Genomic DNA, 21,062 nt, shown 5'->3' with positions numbered 1-21,062 from the left:
AGCTGATGGAAGTGGTAAAAGATTAGTTAAGAGACGTTATTGGCTTTCCTGAAGAGATACGTTTTCAGGGACCGCCTGAAGGTAGCAAGAGTAGGGGATAGCCGGACAGGTGGAGGTAGCGAGTTCCAGAGGATGGGAGAGGCTCTGGCGAAATCCTGGAGACGAGCATGGGAGGAGGAGATGAGAGAGCTTGAGAGTAGGTGGTCTTGAGAAGAGTGGAGAGGACGATTTGGGTGATATTTGGAGACAAGATTGGTGATGTAGCTCGGGGCAGAGTTGTGAATGGCTTTGTATGTTGTGGTTAGTATTTTTAATTTAATTTGCTGGGTGATTGGAGGAGAGGGTTGGCAGACAGGGAGCAGGTGGTAAGGTGGATAAGTCTGGCAGCAGCATTCATGCTAGCCTGAAGAGGGGAGGAGCCTATGGAGAGGCAGGCCAATGAGCAGGGAGTTGCAATAGTCAAGGCAAGAGATAACAAGGGAGTGAATGAGGAGCTTGGTAGTTTCATTTGTTAAAAAGGGGCAAATTTTTAGAGATGTTACTGAGGTGAATTCTACAAACTTTTGACGATTGGATTTGAGGCTGAAATGACAGGTTGTACATTCCTAGTCTTCTACTTCAAAGGTTAATAAAAGCAGATCTTCCACCTTAAAGTGGAGTTCCACCCACTTCTACAACTCTTCAGCATCCCTCACTAAACTGCACTGTAAACGAATTGGATATATATTTTTTTCTCAGCACCTACTGTATATCTGCTGTATTCATTTTTCACTTCCTCCTCCCTGGCCGTGGCCCATCGCATCATTTCCTGTTTGCAATGCCTTCTGGGAAGGGGCGGCAACTTCCTCTGACACTGCCGTTGCTATTGAAACCTGACCTGAAACCTATTACACTGCTTGTGCTGCACTGAGCATGTGCGAGATCTGCAAGGATGAGATCCAGGAAGAAATAGTCTGGCTTCAGATGCCCACACTTAAGATGGCCACGGCCTGCTGCAAGTTTATAAAATAAACTACTGCTATAAACAAAACAGACCTTAGTTTACAGACTAACTTTACTAGAATGCATTAAGCTTGTGTATTATAGGGGTATTTTTATTTAGAAAGTATAATTTCGGCCGGAACACCACTTTAACTGCAAGATCCGCTTACTCAAATTGCCACCCCTAAAACACACATGTATGTACCTGTGGAAGGAACGTTTTTTTTTTTTTCCCTCCCCCTTTTTCTCGAGGTGCTTAGATAATGGGCGCCATCATTGTCCTCCAGGACTGATCTCAAAGAACGTTGAGGAGCCCAAATTTCACAAGATGATCCTAAACTTTGCAATCTTATGAGATTTTGGATACTCAGCATTCCCAGGGATCTTGTTGGCAGGATGGCATGGTATATTCTCGATGTCTCCCTCCAGTAAATTCATTTGGTGTTTTGGGGAGGGGACATGAATAAGGTGGATTGCATGTGCTGTCAGTGTGTCTCAGCTACGGCTGTGAGTCAGGATTGAGGAGGTCGCTGGCGGGTTCACCCGATGAGAGCTGGGTCATGCCTGGAGAGATTCTGGCCAATCAGAACACATTTCAGAGGCTACTTAGAAGGAAGACGACTGACAGGCAAACAGTGCATTAGTCAGCCCAGATGCTCCCAGCAACCACACACATATTCAGGAGACAGGACACCTTCATTCAGGCAGACTTCCGACCGAACGGTATCAATCAATACACAAGCAACCTGATCTTCCAGCGCCCATTTCCAGGAAATAACCACAAAAAAAAAAACAGAAAATTGTATCCAAAATTTATTGAGAGAAAAGGGATGGGGCTAGTGTCCCAGATGATGAGCAAAGGTGCCCTTCCCCCTCCCACCGCGTCCTTCAAAATATACATCTCCACGCACAGGGAACGCCATAACGCGTCTCCGGCTTGGGGACACTTAGTGCTGCTTTCTCCGAAAAGAGCAACCTGCGGACGAAAGAGACAATGGTTAGAATCCGAGGCTTCTCACACAGGTGTCCTAGCTAGGAACAGTTTTAAAGCACCTACAATGGTTGGTGTGTGGAAGGATTAGAACCCCTTTCATGTTTTTATTGCCAGCTGTGTCCCCGCTGGGGAGATTCACCATCACCAACATGTTACCTTGTGTGGACAAATTGTGGCAATGTATCATTGGGGTGATGGTGACCTCCGGCTCTAATACCACAATGAGGGCAACAAAACACCACAGGGACCAATAACCACTTGCCAACCCGCTACAGTACTCCTGTACATACAGTACACCTCCTCCTCCTATACAGTACACCTCCTATACAGTACACCTCCTCCTCCTATACAGTACACCTCTACAGTACACCCCCCCCCCCCCCTCCACAGTACATATACTGAAGCAGGCTGGTGCATGCAGGAACAATCTAAAAAGGAGTGATTTTTGGGGGGTATTTGTACTGTCCTGGCGTTTTCGGGTCTATAGAGATCGGCCGTCAGTACATCAGGATTGATCAATTTTCAGATATATATCCCATAGTTTGTGGACCAACTTTCACACAAACCAATATTCAAATTATTGGAATTTTTTATCAGATGACATGTAGCAGATTACATCCTGGCCTACATTTATGAAGAAATTTGATTTTTTTGGATAGGTTTTATAACAAAAAAAGGAAAAATTGTTTAATTAAATTTTCAGGGTTTTTTGTTTAAATCGATAAAAATAAACCCAGCGGTGGTCAAATATCACCATAAGAAAGTGTGTGTAAAAAAAAACATAAATGTCATTTGGGTACAGTGTTCTATGACTGCGCAATTACCAGTTAAAGTAATGCAGTGCTGAAAAACTAAATGTCCTGGTCATATGGGGGGGGGGGGGGGGGGGGGGTGTGTAAACCTTCCAGAGGTGAAGTGGTTAAAAGTGGAACTAAACACTCTCCAGCAAGAGACTATTCTTAACCATCTCAGCCCCTGAAGAATTTACCCCCCACGACCAGGCCATTTTTTGCCACTCAGGGCTGTGTTACTTTGACAATTGTGCGGTCATGCAACACTGTACCCAAATGCTATTTTTTCACACACAGAGCTTTCTTTTGATGGTATTTGATCACCACTGGGATTTTTTGCAATAAACAGAAAAAGACCTGAAAATAAATTATATATATATATTTTTTCAACTTAGTTGCAAAACCCAATAAAATAAAGTCTCTTCTTAAATATTGGCCAAAATTTATTTTGCTACATGTTGTTGGAGGGGATCCCAATAAGTAACTTTCACACAAACCAATCAATAGAGTCCCCAAACTAACTGGGATATACAGTATCTCAAAGTACACCCCTCAGTCACATTTTTGTAAATATTTTATTCTATCTTTTCATGTGACAACACTGAAGAAATGACACTTGTCTACAATGTAAAGTAGTGAGTGTACAGCTTGTATAACAGTGTAAATTTGCTGTCCCCTCAAAATAACTCAACACACAGCCATTAATGTCTAAACCGCTGGCAACAAAAGTCAGTACACCCCTAAGTGAAAACCTCCAAATTGGGCCCAATTAGCCATTTTCCCTCCCCGGTGTCATGTGACTTGTTAGTGTTACAAGGTCTCAGGTGTGAATGGGGAGCAGGTGTGTTAAATTTGGTGTTATCGCTCTCACTCTCTCATACTGGTCACTGGAAGTTCAACATGGCACCTCATGGCAAAGAACTCTGAGGATCTGAAGAAAAGAATTGTTGCTCTACATAAAGATGGCCTAGGCTATAAGAAGATTGCCAAGACCCTGAAACTGAGCTGCAGCACGGTGGCCAAGACCATACAGCGGTATAACAGGACAGGTTCCACTCAGAACAGGCCTCGCCATGGTCCACCAAAGAAGTTGAGGTCACGTGCTCAGCGTCATATCCAGAGGTTGTCTTTGGGAAATAGACGTATGAGTGCTGCCAGCATTGCTGCAGAGGTTGTAGGGGTGGGAGGTCAGCCTGTCAGTGCTCAGACCATACGCCGCACACTGCATCAAATTGGTCTGCATGGTTGTCATCCCAGAAGGAAGCCTCTTCTAAAGATGATGCACAAGAAAGCCCAGTTTGCTGAAGACAAGCAGACTAAGGACATGGATTACTGGAACCATGTCCTGTGGTCTGATGAGACCAAGATAAACTTATTTGATTCAGATGGTGACAAGCGTGTGTGGGGGCAACCAGGTGAGGAGGACAAAGACAAGTGTGTCTTGTCTACAGTCAAGCATGGTGGTGGGAGTGTCATGGTCTGGGGCTGCATGAGTGCTGCCGGTGTTCTGCCATATACTGTCCTCGTATCAGATAGTGTCCGCCTCGTACTGCGCAGGCGCAGCGCCTGCGCAGTACGGAGGAGCAGGAGATGCCGAAAATGCCCGAAGTTGATCAGCTGACCATCAGCTGTACACGGCGCTCGGGCACCTGTTAGCGATGGCTGTGTAAGAGGGCCCCTCGCGGGCTCGCTTCGCTCGCCACGCTTCGGGCACGGCCTCGCTGCGCTCGGCAAATATTTATTCTAACTCTATGTCCACTTGGATAGTAGGGAATGATCCTGGACATAGGGTAAGAATAAATGCGCAGGCGCCGTGTACAGCTGACGATCAGCTGTTGAACTTCGGAGACTTTCGGCGTCTCTTTTGTCCTCCGTACTGCGCCTGCGCAGTACAGGGAGGACACTATATGATAGGGGACTGAATTCGATAAGACACCGGCACTGGGGGGCTACAGATCATTGAGGGAACCATGAATGCCAATATGTACTGTGACATACTGAAGCAGAGCATGATCCCCTCCCTTCAGAGACTGGACCGCAGGGCAGTATTCCAACATGATAACCACCCCAAACACACCTCCAAGACCATCACTGCCTTGCTAAAGAAGCTGAGGGTAAAGGTGATGGACTGGCCAAGCATGTCTCCAGACCTAAACCCTATTAATCATCTGTGGGACATCCTCAAATGGAAGGTGGAGGACTGCAAGGTCTCTAACATCCACCAGCTCTGATGTCATCATGGAGGAGGGGAAGAGGACTCCAGTGACAACCTGTGAAGCTCTGGTGATCTCCATGCCCAAGAGGGTTAAGGCAGTGCTGGAAAATAATGGCGGTCACACAAAATATTGACACTTTGGGCCCAATTTGGACATTTTCACTTAGGGGTGTACTGACTTTTGTTGCCAGCGGTTTAGACATTAATGGCTGTGTGTTGAGTTATTTTGAGGGGACAGCAAATTTACACTGTTATACAAGCTGTACACTCACTACTTTACATTGTAGACAAGTGTCATTTCTTCAGTGTTGTCACATGAGAAGAAAAGATTTCCACAAATGTGAGGGGTGTACTTACTTTTGCGAGATACTGTATATATGAAAATCGATCAATCCTGATGTACTGACGGCCGATCCAGTTTGAGGGCCAAAAATGCCAGGACAGTACAAATACCACCCAAAAAAGGGCAGACGGAGAAGGTACAGAGCGGGTCAAGCTCTCTCAGGTCTGTAGCATTGTTTTAAAAGCACCACACAGGAGACGGCCGCGAGGCGCCAGTTATAACACGCGGATTATTCTTGCACTGACGCTTGGCTGGTGACACCACATCCAGGCAATTCACCAGTTCAAAGACAGTGCGGTAAACTTTTTTTTGCACAATTGTATAGAATCTCCTAGCCGGCCACAGGTGGGATCAACAATTCTAAACTTTTTTTTCACATTTCTGCAGTTACTTCCAGATTTCTGGCCTAGGCCAAAATTATGTCATACATCCCAGGAGTCTTCAGGAGGGGCTCTCAGCCAAGTACACCCTCCTGCCTGAGCCAAGTCTGAAAATACCCGTCATTAGCCTGGAATATGCCCATCAGTCTGAAAATACCCGTCATAAACCTGAAATATGCCCATCAGTCTGAAAATACCCGTCATAAACCTGGAATATGCCCATCAGTCTGAAAATACCCGTCATAAACCTGGAATATGCCCATTAGTCTGAAAATACCCGTCATAGACCTGGAATATGCCCATCAGTCTGAAAATACCCGTCATAGACCTGGAATATGCCCATTAGTCTGAAAATACCCGTCATAGACCTGGAATATGCCCATCAGTCTGAAAACACCCGTCATTAACCTGGAATATGCCCATTAGTCTGAAAATACCCGTCATAGACCTGGAATATGCCCATCAGTCTGAAAATACCCGTCATAGACCTGGAATATGCCCATTAGTCTGAAAATACCCGTCATAGACCTGGAATATGCCCATCAGTCTGAAAACACCCGTCATTAACCTGGAATATGCCCATCAGTCTGAAAATACCCGTCATTAAACTGGAATATGCCCATTAGTCTGAAAATACCGTCATAAACCTGGAATATGCCCATCAGTCTGAAAATACCCGTCATAGACCTGGAATATGCCCATTAGTCTGAAAATTTTCTGTTGTCTCTGGGACAGGAAGTCAAGGGAAATCTCCAAATCGGATAAAAACCACTGACAGGGGTCCAAACCCCCTTCCCCATGTTACTGAAAACTAAAGAAAATGGAGGCGTATAGCAATAGTGGAAGAAGCCGCGCCACTGCCAAATTCTGTTCAACAAACTTTATTCTGCGGTGAACAATGCATCACAAAACACTGTCCAGACCCCACTCCAATGCGTTTCATCCAGGGAGGGGCTTAATCATGAAGGTCATCAATGTCTAAGCCCCTCCCACAGAGAAGTGCATTGGAAGAAAGCAGGGACTGGTAGATGACATTTGTGATGTGCGGGTTGCCCACAGAATAAAGTTTATTGAAAAAGAACAGGATCTGGTGGTGGAGCAGCTTCTTTCACTGGGCAATAGGGACAAGGACGGGTCCCCCCCGGAGCCCTGACACCCGCGTCTGGCTGGTGGGGGGGGGAGGTTCAAATTCACTTTGTTCAGCATTTATAGTGCATCACTTAATTATTCTCCCACCTCCATTATCTTTGATTAGCTGAAAATAACTGCCATAAACCCAAAAAAAAAAAAAAAAAAAAAAACTGCCATCAGTCCGAAAATAACAGTCATTAACCTGCAATACGCCCATCAGTCCGAAAATACCCGTCATAAACCTGCAATACGCCCATCAGTCCGAAAATACCCGTCATAAACCTGCAATACGCCCATCAGTCCGAAAATACCCGTCATTAACCTGCAATACGCCCATCAGTCCGAAAATACCCGTCATAAACCTGCAATACGCCCATCAGTCCGAAAATACCCGTCATAAACCTGGAATATGCCCATCAGTCCAAAAATACCCGTCATTAACCTGGAATATGCCCATCAGTCTGAAAAAAAACAAACTTGATAAATACCCGCACCTGAAAACACTGAGTCTGAAAATACCTGCCATAAACACAGAAAACACCCGACATCAGCCTGAAAACCATCAAAACCTAAAAACACCCGACATCAGCCTGAAAATACCCTTCATAAACCAGAAAAATCCCCACCATCAATGTGCATTTCCCACCCTGTATGTGCCCCCTCCCCCTGGCTCACCCTCTGTCAGGCGGGCTTTCCCCCCGGTGGGCTGGCAGAGGACGGTGGAGCAGCCGACACACAACACCACGGTCTGGGCGTGGCTGAACACGGTGGTGATCTTGTAGCATCCTGTGAGGGGGAGGAGAAAACAGAGGTAAGTTACGGTAACCACACAGACCCCGCCCCTTCCTTCCCCCACCCAGACCCCTCCCCTGGACATTTGACATCCATTAAGTAGGAGTTGGGGCTCTGCCCACACAGACCCCGCCCCTCCCTCCCAGGCCCCTCCCTCCCCTGGCACTCACCCAGACATTTGACATCCATTAAGTAGGAGTTGGGGCTCTGCCTACACAGACCCCGCCCCTCCCTCCCAGGCCCCTCCCTCCCCTGGCACTCACCCAGACATTTGACATCCATTAAGTAGGAGTTGGGGCTCTGCCTACACAGACCCCGCCCCTCCCTCCCAGGCCCCTCCCCTGGCACTCACCCGGACATTTGACGTCCATGAAGTAGGAGTTGGGGCTCTGCCCACACAGACCCCGCCCCTCCCTCCCAGGCCCCTCCCTCCCCTGGCACTCACCCAGACATTTGACATCCATTAAGTAGGAGTTGGGGCTCTACCCACAAAGACCCCACCCCTCCCTCCCAGGCCCCTCCCCTGGCACTCACCCGGACATTTGACGTCCATGAAGTAGGAGTTGGGGCTCTGCACCAGACGCTTCTTCTTGTGTTTCCTCTTCTCCTCCTCGGGGGAGGGGTGTAGGAGGTCTTTAGCGAGCTGTCAGGAGAGGTGGGAGAAAAACGTCAGAATCCGACCAATAGAAAAGCAGCGTCCCCGCCCACAACCACCACCTAACATCCTGTGCTGGAAATTTTGGGAACCCCCCCCCCCCCCATCATCACAGCTTGTACCCTACCTCTTCCCTCAGGGCCTGAAACATGTTATACTGCGCTACTTTCTTGAGCCCCTCCCCCAATGTCCTCTCACAACCAAGCTCCGCCTCCACCAGTAATCTGCCTGAAACTCCTCCCCCAAGAGCCTGAAACATGTTATACCATGCCCTTCCCTCTTATCCAATCAGAAGCTGGGGTCCTGTGCTTGCCATCACTGAGGAGGTGACAGGACCCCCCCCCCCCCCTGTCTGGGCTCTGATGGAAGCTTCCACTTTCGGAATCACCCGCTATTGGAAGAGTCAGCAAAGCTCAGCTTCAATCAGAGCCTTCTCACACAGGTAAGACAGCCTTGTCTCCTAATATGATCCTCCAACCCCGCCCCCCTCATCATAACATGGCCAAGCTCCCCCCCCATCCTGTAACATGACAAAACTCCTCCCCCAGTGCCTAACACGCATTACACTGCACTCAGATTGGATGAGGGGGAGGGGCAACCCACCATCCACCAATGTAATTCTGGGGTGACCACACACCCTCTTCCAAGCTCCGCCCCCTACTGCAACTCCTCCCCCAAGTGCCTGCCAAGCTCCACCCACTCCTGTAACTCCTCCTATAGTGCTGTAAACATGTCATTGTGCTCAAATTGGAAGAGGGGACCCCAATATTCACCCCCTCTACCAAGCTCCGCCCCTCCCGCAACCCGTCCCCCAAGTGCCTGCCAAGCTCCACCCCTTCCTGCAACCCCTCCCCCAAGTGCCTGCAAAGCTCCCCCCACTCCTGTAACCCCTCCCATAGTGCTGTAAACATGTCATACTGTGCTCAGATTGGAAGAGGGAATCCCAACATTTACCCCCTCTACCAAGCTCTTCCCCTCCTGAAACTCCTCCCCCAAGTGCCTGCCAAGCTCCACCCCCTCATGTAACTCCTCCCCCAGTGCATGCCAAGCTCCACCCCCTCCTGTAACTCCTCCCCCAGTGCCTGCCAAGCTCCACCCCCTCCTGTAACTCCTCCCCCAAGTGGCAGAAACTTGTTATTCTTATCCTCTCCAGTCTTCTCCCCTGAGCCCCTCCCCCATAGACAGGGGGGTGTGTGTGCGCAATAGACACTAAATATTGCTTGACCCTTCGCATCATTCCACAGCCAAGCTCCGCCTCCTGAAACTCCTCCCCCCATGCCTGAAACACTGATACTGTGCTCTGATTGGATAAGGAGGCAGAAGGGGGGGGGGCTCAGGAAGGCAGGCTGGAGGGGAGCATAGTGCAACATGTTTCAAGCACTGGAGGGGGGGATTCAGCCAGGAGGGGGCGGAGCTTGGCTGGGTGATAATAAATATTGGGGTCCCTCCTGGAACCTGTCTAAGACTCCTCCCCCCAGTGCCCTCCTACCTGAAACTCCTCCTACACCCCCAGTGCCTGAAACATGTGACACTAAACCCCTCCAGTCTTCATCCAATCAGAAGCCCTCAGTGAGGTCCTCCTGTGTGTCTGGGCCCCGATGGAAGCTTTCACTCCCTCACACACGTGTTCCTGGTAGAGTCAGCTTCCATCCGAGCCTTCTCACACAGGAGAGTCTCCCCCTCCCCCACACATGTCCCCTCTACACCCCTCCCCCACACACGAGGCCTCCTCCTCTGCTAGGCCCGGATCCGCTCTGTGTCCCCCCCCCCCTTCCATCCCATCCTCCCCCCCCCGTCCTCTCCCCTCCTCAGTCCCGGTCCCCCTCCTCTCCTCCCCCGGTGGGTGGACGGTGGAAGGTCTCCGCTCTCCCCGCACTCACTGGCATCTTCTCAGGTTGAGGCCGCTGCAGAAAAGGAGGCAGACCGGAAACCGAGCCCGCAATATAAGGAGAGGAGCCGGAAGTGACGTCACGGCGGGAGGGGGCCGCCATCTTGGTGGGGGCAGAAACCGAATTGTGGCCCCCTGGAGGGGACGGGGGGAGGAGCCTGAGGCCTGAGGGGAACCACTGTGGGTTGGGGATGTGTGTGTGCCCGGAACCGGGAGGAGAGGGGAGAGAGGAGGCCGAGAGACCCGACTATGGGGGGACACCATGGGGGAGACAAGCCGGGACATGTCCGGGGAGGGGGTCATGTGATCTCTGACGTCATCATTAGTATTGTTATATCATATATAATATTATTATTATTATTATTATCATCATGCCTCTATAGTAATAATAGTATTATAACAAAGTCATATTATTATAGAATACAATTTATTATTATTGTCATTATTATTCCAACATCTACCATTTATTATTATTATTATTATTATATCATTATCATATATCATTTATTATTATATTATTTATTATTAGTATATCATTATCATATATTATATATTATTATTATATTATTTATTATTATTTTTATCATGTTCAATTTTATATATATATCATTATTATTATTCCAACTCCGACATCTACCATTTATTATTATTATTATTATATCATATAATATATTATTATTACTTTCTATTATTCATTATATATGTATTAGTATTACTGCTACTCTAATATCACACCATCACACGCCTTTTTTCTGACATTTGTTGCTCACAAGTTAAAATCAGTATTTTTTGCTAGAAAATTACTTAGAACATCCAAACATTATATTTATATTTAGCAGAGACCCTAGAGAATAAAATGGCAGTCGTTGCAATATTTTATGTCACACGGTATTTGCGCAGTGATCTTTTAGATACAATTTTTTAGGGAAATAAAAAAAAAAAATAACAGTAAAGTTAGCCCAATTCTTTTGTATAATATAAAAGATGATGTTGCACCGAGTAAATACTTCAAAATTGCGCACACTGGTGGAGTGGTGCCAAACTTCAGTACTTAAAAATCCCTATAGGCGGCACTTTAAAGAAATGTAACGGTTACCAGTTTAGAGTTACAGAGGAATTATGGAGCTAGAATTATTGCTCTCACTCACTAATGTTCACGGCGATACCTCACATGTGTGCAGCCTATCAGTGCCCATCAGTGCAGCCTATCAGTGCCCATCAGTGCAGCCTATCAGTGTCCATCAGGGCAGCCTATCAGTGCCCATCAGTGCAGCCTATCAGCGCCCATCAGTGCAGCCTATCAGTGCCCATCAGTGCAGCCTATCAGCACCCATCAGTGCAGCCTATCAGCGTCCATCAGTGCAGCCTATCAGCGTCCATCAGTGCAGCCTATCAGTGTCCATCAGTGCAGCCTATCAGTGTCCATCAGTGCAGCCTATCAGTGCAGCCTATCAGTGTCCATCAGGGCAGCCTATCAGCGCCCATCAGTGCAGCCTATCAGTGCAGCCTATCAGCGCCCATCAGTGCAGCCTATCAGTGCAGCCTATCAGCGTCCATCAGTGCAGCCTATCAGTGCAGCCTATCAGCGTCCATCAGTGCAGCCTATCAGTGCAGCCTATCAGCGTCCATCAGTGCAGCCTATCAGTGTCCATCAGTGCAGCCTATCAGCGCCCATCAGTGCAGCCTATCAGTGTCCATCAGTGCAGCCTATCAGTGCAGCCTATCAGTGTCCATCAGGGCAGCCCATCAGTGCAGCCTATCAGTGCAGCCTATCAGCGCTCATCAGTGCAGCCTATCAGTGCCCATCAGTGCAGCCTATCAGTGCCCATCAGTGCAGCCTATCAGTGCCCATCAGCGCAGCCTATCAGCACCCATCAGTGCAGCCTATCAGTGCCCATCAGTGCAGCCTATCAGTGTCCATCTGTGCAGCCTATCAGTGCCCATCAGTGCAGCTTATCAGTGCAGCCTATCAGTGCCCATCAGTGCAGCCTATCAGTGCCCATCAGTGCAGCCTATCAGCGCCTATCAGTGCAGTCTATCAGTGCCCATCAGCACAGCCTATCGGTGCCCATCAGCACAGCCTATCAGTGCCCATCAGTGCAGCCTATCAGTGCCCATCAGTGCAGCCTATCAGTGCCCATCAGTGCAGCCTATCAGTGCCCATCAGCGCAGCCTATCAGTGCCCATCAGTGCAGCCTATCAGCACCCATCAGTGCAGCCTATCAGTGCAGCCTATCAGCGCCCATCAGTGCAGCCTATCAGTGCCCATCAGTGCAGCCTATCAGCGTCCATCAGTGCAGCCTATCAGCGTCCATCAGTGCAGCCTATCAGTGCAGCCTATCAGTGTCCATCAGTGCAGCCTATCAGTGTCCATCAGTGCAGCCTATCAGCGCCCATCAGTGCAGCCTATCAGCACCCATCAGTGCAGCCTATCAGTGCAGCCTATCAGCGCCCATCAGTGCAGCCTATCAGTGCCCATCAGTGCAGCCTATCAGCGTCCATCAGTGCAGCCTATCAGTGCAGCCTATCAGCGTCCATCAGTGCAGCCTATCAGTGCAGCCTATCAGCGTCCATCAGTGCAGCCTATCAGTGCAGCCTATCAGCGTCCATCAGTGCAGCCTATCAGTGTCCATCAGTGCAGCCTATCAGCGCCCATCAGTGCAGCCTATCAGTGTCCATCAGTGCAGCCTATCAGTGCAGCCTATCAGTGTCCATCAGGGCAGCCCATCAGTGCAGCCTATCAGTGCAGCCTATCAGCGCTCATCAGTGCAGCCTATCAGTGCCCATCAGTGCAGCCTATCAGTGCCCATCAGTGCAGCCTATCAGTGCCCATCAGCGCAGCCTATCAGCACCCATCAGTGCAGCCTATCAGTGCCCATCAGTGCAGCCTATCAGTGTCCATCAGTGCAGCCTATCAGTGTCCATCTGTGCAGCCTATCAGTGCCCATCAGTGCAGCCTATCAGTGCAGCCTATCAGTGCCCATCAGTGCAGCCTATCAGTGCAGCCTATCAGCGCCCATCAGTGCAGCCTATCAGTGCCCATCAGTGCAGCCTATCAGCGTCTATCAGTGCAGCCTATCAGCGTCCATCAGTGCAACCTATCAGTGCAGCCTATCAGTGCAGCCCATCAGTGCAGCCTATCAGCGCCCATCAGTGCAGCCTATCAGTGCCCATCAGTGCAGCCTATCAGTGCCCATCAGCACAGCCTATCAGTGCCCATCAGTGCAGTCTCACCTGTACTCATCAGTGCAGCCTATCAGTGCCCATCAGCACAGCCTATCAGTGCCCATCAGTGCCACCTATCAGTGCAGTCTCACCTGTACTTATCAGTGCAGCCTATCAGTGCCATCTATCAGTGCAGCCTATCAGTGTCCATTAGTGCAGCCTATCAGTGCAGCCTCACCTGTGCCCATCAGTGCCGCCTATCAATGCAGCCTATCAGTGCCCATCAGTGCAGCCTATCAGTGTCCATCAGCGCAGCCTATAAGCGCCCATCAGTGCAGCCTGTCAGTGCAGCCTATCAGTGCCCATCAGTGCAGCCCATCAGCACAGCCTATCAGTGCAGCCTATCAGTGTCCATCAGCACAGCCATCAGTGCCCATCAGTGCAGCCTATCAGTGCCCATCAGTGCAGCCTATCAGTGCAGCCTATCAGCGCCCTTCAGTGCAGCCTATCAGCACCCATCAGTGCAGCCTATCAGTGCCCATCAGTGCAGCCTATCAGCGTCCATCAGTGCAGCCTATCAGCGTCCATCAGTGCAGCCTATCAGTGCAGCCTATCAGTGTCCATCAGTGCAGCCTATCAGCGCCCATCAGTGCAGCCTATCAGTGCCCATCAGTGCAGCCTATCAGTGCAGCCTATCGGCGCCCATCAGTGCAGCCTATCAGTGTCCATCAGTGCAGCCTATCAGTGTCCATCAGTGCAGCCTATCCGTGTCCATCAGGGCAGCCTATCAGCGCCCATCAGTGCAGCCTATCAGTGCAGCCTATCAGTGCAGCCTATCAGCGCCCATCAGTGCAGCCTATCAGTGCCCATCAGTGCAGCCTATCAGCGTCCATCAGTGCAGCCTATCAGTGCAGCCTATCAGCGTCCATCAGTGCAGCCTATCAGCGTCCATCAGTGCAGCCTATCAGTGTCCATCAGTGCAGCTTATCAGCGCCCATCAGTGCAGCCTATCAGTGCCCATCAGTGCAGCCTATCAGTGCAGCCTATCAGTGTCCATCAGGGCAGCCCATCAGTGCAGCCTATCAGTGCAGCCTATCAGCGCCCATCAGTGCAGCCTATCAGTGCCCATCAGTGCAGCCTATCAGTGCCCATCAGTGCAGCCTATCAGTGCCCATCAGCACAGCCTATCAGCACCCATCAGTGCAGCCTATCAGTGCCCATCAGTGCAGCCTATCAGTGTCCATCAGTGCAGCCTATCAGTGTCCATCTGTGCAGCCTATCAGTGCTCATTAGTGCAGCCTATCAGTGCAGCCTATCAGTGCCCATCAGTGCAGCCTATCAGCGCCCATCAGTGCAGCCTATCAGTGCCCATCAGTGCAGCCTATCAGCGTCTATCAGTGCAGCCTATCAGCGTCCATCAGTGCAGCCTATCAGTGCAGCCTATCAGCGCCCATCAGTGCAGCCTATCAGTGCCTATCAGCACAGCCTATCAGCGCCCATCAGTGCAGCCTATCAGCGCCTATCAGTGCAGCCTATCAGTGCCCATCAGCACAGCCTATCGGTGCCCATCAGCACAGCCTATCAGCGCCCATCAGCACAGCCTATCAGTGCCCATCAGTGCCACCTATCAGTGCAGTCTCACCTGTACTCATCAGTGCAGCCTATCAGTGCCACCTATCAGTGCAGCCTATCAGTGTCCATTAGTGCAGCCTATCAGTGCAGCCTCACCTGTGCCCATCAGTGCAGCCTATCAGTGCCCATCAGTGCAGCCTATCAGTGCAGCCTATCAGTGTCCATCAGCGCAGCCTATAAGCGCCCATCAGTGCAGCCTGTCAGTGCAGCCTATCAGTGCCCATCAGTGCAGCCCATCAGTGCCCATCAGCACAGCCTATCAGTGCAGCCTATCAGTGTCCATCAGCACAGACCATCAGCGCCTATCAGTGCAGCCTATCAGTGCCCATCAGCACAGCCATCAGTGCAGCCTATCAGTGCAGCCTATCAGTGCCCATCAGCACAGCCTATCAGTGCCCATCAGTGCAGCCTATCAGTGCCCATCAGTGCAGCCTATCAGTGCCCATCAGTGCAGCCTATCAGCGCCCATCAGTGCAGCCTATCAGTGCAGCCTATCAGTGCCCATCAGCACAGCCTATCAGTGCCCATCAGTGCAGCCTATCAGTGCCCATCAGTGCAGCCTATCAGTGCTCATCAGTGCAGCCTATCAGTGCCCATCAGTGCAGCCTATCAGTGTCCATCAGTGCAGTCTATCATTTCCCATCAGCACAGCCTATCAGTGCAGCCTATCAGTGCCCATCAGTGCAGCCTATCAGCACCCATCAGTGCAGCCTATCAGTGTCCATCAGCACAGCCTATCAGTGCAGCCTATCAGTGTCCATCAGCACAGCCTATCAGTGCCCATCAGGGCAGCCTATCAGTGCCCATCTGCACAGCCTATCAGCGCCCATCAGTGCAGCCTATCAGCGCCCATCAGTGCAGCCTATCAGTGCCCATCAGTGCAGCCTATCAGTGCAGCCTATCAGTGCAGCCAGTGCCCATCAGTGCAGCCTATCAGTGCAGCCCATCAGTGCCCATCAGTGCAGCCTATCATTTCCCATCAGCACAGCCTATCAGTGCAGTCTCACCTGTGCCCATCAGAGCAGCCTATCAGTGTCCATTAGTGCAGCCTATCAGTGCAGCCTCACCTGTGCCCATCAGTGCCACCTATCAGTGCAGCCTATCAGTGCCCATCAGTGCAGCCTATCAGCGCCCATCAGTGCAGCCTATCAGTGTCCATCAGCACAACCTATCAGCGCCCATCAGTGCAGCCTATCAGTGCCCATCAGTGCAGCCTATCAGTGCCCATCAGCACAGCCTGTCAGTGCAGCCTATCAGTGCAGCCTATCAGTGCAGCCTATCATTGCCCATCAGTGCAGCCTATCAGTGTCCATCAGCACAGCCTATCAGCGCCCATCAGTGCAGCCTATCAGTGCCCATCAATGCAGCCCATCAGCACAGCCTATCAGTGCAGCCTATCAGTGCCCATCAGTGCAGCCTATAAGTGCAGTCTATCAGTTCCCATCAGTGCAGCCTATCAGTGCAGCCTATCAGAGCCCATCAGTGCAGCCTATCAGTGTCCATTAGCGCCCATCAGTGCAGCCTATCAGTGCCCATCAGCACAGCCTTTCAGTGCCCATCAGTGCAGCCTATCAGTGCCCATCAGCACAGCCTATCAGTGCCCATCAGTGCAGCCTATCAGGGCAGCCTATCAGTGCCCATCAGTGCAGCCTATCAGGGCAGCCTATCAGTGCCCATCAGTGCAGCCTACCAGTGTCCATCAGTGCAGCCCATCAGTGCCCATCAGTGCAGCCTATCAGTGCCCATCAGTGCAGCCTATCAGCGCCCATCAGTGCAGCCTATCAGTGTCCATCAGCACAGCCTATCAGCGCCCATCAGTGCAGCCTATCAGTGCCCATCAGTGCAGCCTATCAGCGCCCATCAGTGCAGCCTATCAGTGCAGCCAGTGCCCATCAATGCAGCCCATCAGTGCAGCCTATCAGTGCAGCCTATCAGTGCCCATCAGTGTAGCCTATCAGTGCAGCCAGTGCCCATCAGTGTAGCCTATCAGTGCAGCCTATCTGTGTCCATCAGTGCAGCCCATCAGTGCAGCCTATCATTTCCCATCAGCACAGCCTATCAGTGCCCATCAGTGCCACCTATCAGTGCAGTCTCACCTGTGCCCATCAGAGCAGCCTATCAGTGCCCATCAGTGCAACCTATCAAGTACAGCCTATCAGTGTCCATTAGTGCAGCCTCACCTGTGCCCATCAGTGCAGCCCATCAGTGAAGAAGCAAAATTTTATAACAGAAACTAAAACATTTGTTTTCAAAATTTGTCTTTTTTAGTTTATTTAGCAAAAAATAGCAAAAATATCACCCAGAGGTGATTAAATACCACCAAAAAAGAAAGCTCTATTTGTGTGAAAAAATGATAACAATGTCATCTGTGTACAGTGTAATATGACTTGTCATTCAAAGTGTGAGAGCGCTGAGAGCTGAAATCTGGCCTGGGCAGGAAGGGGGGATGGGTGCCCGGTAGGCGGGTGGTTAATACCACTTTAAGAGCTGCATAGAGGGTTCAATTACATTGCAAGCAGACCCGCGATTCACTGAGTGTTGGCACCAAACTGCGCAAGTCCCCTCCCCCACTCTTTCTTGGATAGAACAGCCACCAGCTTGCCGATGATGGAACCCACCACTATATCGTGTCCGGTCCCCCCGGGCCATCGCCCTGCTCACCACATCCCCGGCAGGGGGTCACAATATTTAGGAACGAAGGAACGTCCGCACACAGAATGCATATTTTCCTGCACTTTCCTGGAACTTTGCAGGACCTCGGTGACTTGTGACATGACGGAATTCCTCGGCATGGGGCGCCGCACACAGGAGCTGACGTTCTGTACTTTGTCACCCATCTGCCCCTCTCCCCTCCTCTCTCCCCTGGGGAGCACCGCAGAGTTGGGACCTCCTCCCCCAGGTATACCAAGTCCACAGCATTCACCTTCCACTACCCAGAAGAATCGAGGTGCCCTCATTAATATACCCGTCTCTCTCCATATGTCCCCTCCATAGCTCTGCCCAACCGGGCACGCTTCCAGATGGCGCCCCCCAGTCCTCCCATCAGAGGACCCCACTACAGGACCCGCATCTGAGGACTGAGTTCTGTACCACCCCCGCCTGGGTCTTCAGCCCCAATAACCACCCACTCACACTTTGAATGACAATTACACGGTCGTCTAACACTGTACCCAGATCACATTTTTATCATTTTCTTCACACGAATAGAGATTTATTTTGGTGGGGTTTAATCACTGCTGGGGGGGGGGGGGTTATTTTTTGCTAAACAAACAAAAAAAGAGCGAAAATTTTTAAAAAAATAAACATCCTTTTTTATAGTTTGTTGATGTGCGCTGATGAGGCTGCACTTTTGTGCACTGATAAGGCAGTACTGATAGGTGGCATTGATGGGCACTGATAGGTGACACTGATAGGTGGCATTGATGGGCACTGATAAGGCAGTACTGATAGGTGGCATTGATGGGCACTGATAAGGCAGTACTGATAGGTGGCATTGATGGGCACTGATAGGTGACACTGATAGGTGGCATCGATGGGCACTGATAAGGCAGTACTGATAGGTGGCATTGATGGGCACTGATAGGTGGCGCTGATAAGGCAGTACTGATAGGTGGCATTGATGGGCATTGATAGGTGGCGCTGATAAGGCAGTACTGATAGGTGGCATTAATGGGCACTGATAGGTGGCGCTGATAAGGCAGTACTGATAGGTGGCATTAATGGGCACTGATAGGTGGCGCTGATAAGGCAGTACTGATAGGTGGCATTGATGGGCATTGATAGGTGACACTGATAGGCACTGATAAGGCAGTACTGATAGGTGGCATTGGATGGGCACTGATAAGGCAGCACTGATAGGTGACATTGATGGGCACTGATAAGGCAGTAACTGATAGTTGGCATTGATGGGCACTGATAGGTGACACTGATAGGTGGCATTGATGGGCACTGATAGGTGGCACTGAGGGGCACTGATAAGGGCAGCACTGATAGGTGGCAATGATAAGGCTAGCAATGATAGGTGGCATTAATGGGCACTGATAGATGACACTGATAGGGCAGTACTGATAGGTGTCATTGATAGGCACTGATAGGTGACACTGATAGGCATTGATAAGGCAGTACTGATAGGTGGCATTGATGGGGCACTGATAAGGCAGTACTGATAGGTGGCATTGAGGGCACTAATAGGTGGCATTGATGGGCACTGATATGTGGCACTGATAGGTGACATTGATGGCACTGATAAGGCAGCACTGATAGGTGACATTAAGGGGCACTGATGAGGCAGCACTGATAGGTGGCATTGATGGGCACTGATAGGTGGCACTGAAGGGCACTAATAGGCAGCACTGACAGGTGGCAATGATGAGACACTGATGGGCACTGATAGGTGGCATTGATGGGCACAGATAGGTGGCACTGATGAGGCGGGTACTGAATGGCAGTAATAGGCAGCACTGACAGGTGGCACTGATGATGAGGCACCGATGGGCACTGATTGGCAGCACTGATGGGCACTGGTGAACAATGGTAGGTGGCACTGATGATGAGGCACTGATGGGCACTGATAAGGCAGCACTGATAGGTGACATTGATGGGCACTGATAAGGCAGTACTGATAGGTGGCATTGATGGGCACTGATAAGGCAGTACTGATAGGTGGCATTGATGGGCACCGATAGGTGGCATTGATGGGCACTGATAAGGCAGCACTGATAGGTGGCATTAATGGGCACTGATAGGTAACACTGATAGGTGACACTGATAGGGCAGTACTGATAGGTGTCAGTGATGGGCACTGATAGGCACTGATAAGGCAGTACTGATAGGTGGCATTGATGGGCACTGATAAGGCAGCACTGATAGGTGGCATTGATGGGCACTGATAAGGCAGTACTGATAGGTGGGATTGATGGGCACTGATAGGTGGCGCTGATAAGGCAGTACTGATAGGTGACATTGATGGGCACTGATAAGGCAGCACTGATAGGTGACATTGATGGGCACTGATAAGGCAGTACCGATAGGTGGCATTGACGGGCACTGATAGGTGGCACTGATGGGCACTGATAAGGCAGCACTGATAGGTGGCACTGATAAGGCAGCAATGATAGGTGGCATTAATGGGCACTGATAGGTGACACTGATAGTGCAGTACTGATAGGTGTCATTGGTGGGCACTAATAGGCACTGATAAGGCAGTACTGATAGGTGGCATTGATAGACACTGATAAGGCAGTACTGATAGGTGGCATTGATGGGCACTGATAGGTGGCATTGATGGGCACTGATATGTGGCACTGATAGGTGACATTGATGGCACTGATAAGGCAGCACTGATAGGTGGCATTAATAGGCACTGATAGGCACTGATAAGACAGCACTGATAGGTGGCATTGATGGGCACTGATAGGTGGCATTGAAGGGCACTAATAGGCAGCACTGACAGGTGGCAATGATGATTGGGTACTGATTGGCAGTACTGATGGACACTGATAGGTGGCATTGATGGGCACTGATAGGTGGCACTGATGAGGCGGTATTGAATGGCACTAATAGGCAGCACTGACAGGTGGCACTGATGATGAGGCACCGATGGGCACTGATTGGCAATACTGATGGTCACTGATAGGTGGCACTGGTGAACAATGGTAGGTGGCACTGGTGGGCACGTTTTAGCTGCAGTGGCTGTCTGTGTGTGCGAGACCGATGTCCCTTTTCAATGATCAGGTATTCGGCTTGTTTTTTCTCCTCATGTTCTCACCGCGAGGGGAAAAAAAAAGCAGATTATCGTCTTCTGTCTCCATCACATGATCAGCTCTCATTTGCTGACAGTTGATCACATGATAAAGGGCCGATCTGTGATCAGCCGAGTCCCAGGGGGCGCGCAGGCAGTGTGAGCACAGGGGGACGTCCATGCACACCCTCCGGCTATTAAATCCCTCGCTGTACGTTGTCTTTCGGGTGTAGCGCGGACTTCACGTGGTTGAGGGCCTTGGACAGCAGCTCACTACATCCGTCACAGCTCTGAGGTGTTTGCTTCCAAGCCCCTTCTCACTAGGCCCCTCCCACACTGGCATATATATGGACAA

The 21,062-nt window shown here is 50.3% G+C and overlaps 1 protein-coding gene and 1 non-coding gene across 3 annotated transcripts; both read right to left on the bottom strand.

The window, feature by feature from the left end:
* Window positions 1-1,781: 1,781 nt before the first annotated feature.
* Window positions 1,782-10,306, bottom strand: RPS27 (ribosomal protein S27). 2 transcript variants are annotated; one of them, XM_073609218.1, is made up of 4 exons: window positions 10,163-10,306; window positions 8,162-8,270; window positions 7,511-7,621; window positions 1,782-1,957 (listed from the first exon to the last, which is right to left on the bottom strand). In XM_073609218.1, exons 1-4 carry the CDS (start codon window positions 10,271-10,273, stop codon window positions 1,929-1,931), a joined length of 360 nt encoding a protein of 119 aa, XP_073465319.1. In that variant the 5' UTR covers window positions 10,274-10,306; the 3' UTR covers window positions 1,782-1,928. The 2 variants fall into 2 exon arrangements, with proteins under 2 accessions (XP_073465319.1, XP_073465320.1); XM_073609219.1 differs by lacking the exons at window positions 8,162-8,270; window positions 10,163-10,306 and adding an exon at window positions 7,980-8,027.
* LOC141120800 (small nucleolar RNA SNORA76) lies at window positions 5,487-5,620 on the bottom strand. Its single transcript, XR_012239953.1, has one exon. It is a non-coding gene; the product is annotated as a small nucleolar RNA SNORA76 (small nucleolar RNA).
* Window positions 10,307-21,062: the final 10,756 nt, after the last annotated feature.

The sequence above is a fragment of the Aquarana catesbeiana genome, linkage group LG13 (genome assembly GCF_042186555.1).
Source record: "Aquarana catesbeiana isolate 2022-GZ linkage group LG13, ASM4218655v1, whole genome shotgun sequence".
NCBI classification, from domain to species: Eukaryota; Metazoa; Chordata; class Amphibia; order Anura; family Ranidae; genus Aquarana; species Aquarana catesbeiana.
This window is presented reverse-complemented; position numbering and strand designations above follow the sequence as displayed.